The sequence below is a fragment of the Anastrepha ludens genome, chromosome 6 (assembly GCF_028408465.1).
Source record: "Anastrepha ludens isolate Willacy chromosome 6, idAnaLude1.1, whole genome shotgun sequence".
In the NCBI taxonomy this organism is placed as follows: domain Eukaryota; kingdom Metazoa; phylum Arthropoda; class Insecta; order Diptera; family Tephritidae; genus Anastrepha; species Anastrepha ludens.
In genome coordinates, this window is record NC_071502.1 from 24675539 (window position 1) to 24676874 (window position 1336).

The 1336-nt window shown below is 33.8% G+C and overlaps 1 protein-coding gene across 1 annotated transcript; it reads right to left on the minus strand.

Annotated features, from left to right (window-relative positions):
* Window positions 1–353: 353 nt before the first annotated feature.
* Window positions 354–976, minus strand: LOC128868259 (coenzyme Q-binding protein COQ10, mitochondrial-like). Its single transcript, XM_054110129.1, has one exon. It carries the CDS (start codon window positions 829–831, stop codon window positions 388–390), a length of 444 nt encoding a protein of 147 aa, XP_053966104.1. The 5' UTR covers window positions 832–976; the 3' UTR covers window positions 354–387.
* Between the last annotated feature and the right edge of the window lie 360 nt (window positions 977–1336).

Genomic DNA, 1336 nt, shown 5'->3' on the forward strand with positions numbered 1-1336 from the left:
GTTTTAAAATGTTTATTTACAATAGACTTAACCACTAATTTAATAAATTTGTTATCTTTGAGTAATTTTGTTTGAAAAAGATACACACCTCAGCTCTGGGTACTGTCGGTGAGGCTTTTTTTTCTTGTTTGCTTATGATTACCATGTAAAGCTATGTACAAAATAGTGTGATCTCGTGTGAACTATAAGTAAAAATATACTTATGTATGTATGCACTTATGTAGAAATATATGTATAAGTTTAACAATGATATTTTTGCAATATATAATAATAATATATAATATAATATATAATATAATAATAAAAGTATATAAATAAAAATAATCAATCACACAAAAGTACTTGAATACGGAGTTATTTATGTTTAACTTGTTCATTGCGTCTTGGTCAAGATCTTCGCCATAATATAAGCGATTTAATTGAAGGTGGTCCATATCGTCGTTCAGCTTCCGCCACAAAAGCATGGTCCATTTGATCGCAAATTAAATCGAAAAAAATATTTGCAATATTGCTGTGTATCAGCGATTTGAATTCGAAAGCTACTTTGAAATCCACAACACAAGATTGTGGAATATCCTTCAGACCGGGACTAAATCGCCAATTGTTACGCAAATAGTTAAATAATCTTCCATCTGTGCATACAGATTTTACCAGCACAGGATTTTGAAGCGAAACGTTTGATGTATAACTTTCGTTCAGCGGTGGGAAACCGACAATTAAGTCAGCCTTGAAGCCGTCATTACGCTTACTGTGTACGAGTGATTTCTTCACGTATGGCACAAACTTATAATAGTTCGATACGTCGGCGACCACATCATACATTTCTTGCATCGAGTATCTGCAAATTTGCGAAATGCCAACTTAAGTGAGTAATAGCGGATGCAATACACATTTGCACGCCTACCCAATTAACTCCTTTTTGGCATATTCCCGATTCTTGTTTGTAAGATCACTAAAAGTGAAGAAGTCTCGTTGAGGACAGTTTACGTTTCTGCCGGCAGCTGTGCTACAAAGAGAAGTAAACAAACTTGAAAAAATTAAGTTGCGAATTGCGATTTCCATATCGAGTTCATGTAGACACATTCGAACTGGTACGATATGCTTTGGTAGGGGTTATATAATTTTCATTGAAATTAGATTTTTGTATGAAATAAGTAATACTTACAATTGTGTGTAGGTGCAACCGATAAGTTGCCTATTTGCCAGCAACAATTTTGCGTTCTTGAACATTACGCCACAAAAAATTCCACAGCTACGTGTGAACGATCTGCCCATCTGGAATTCACTATTTACACTATTGAAACAATAACACACGAATTGTTTTTTTTTTTTTTTG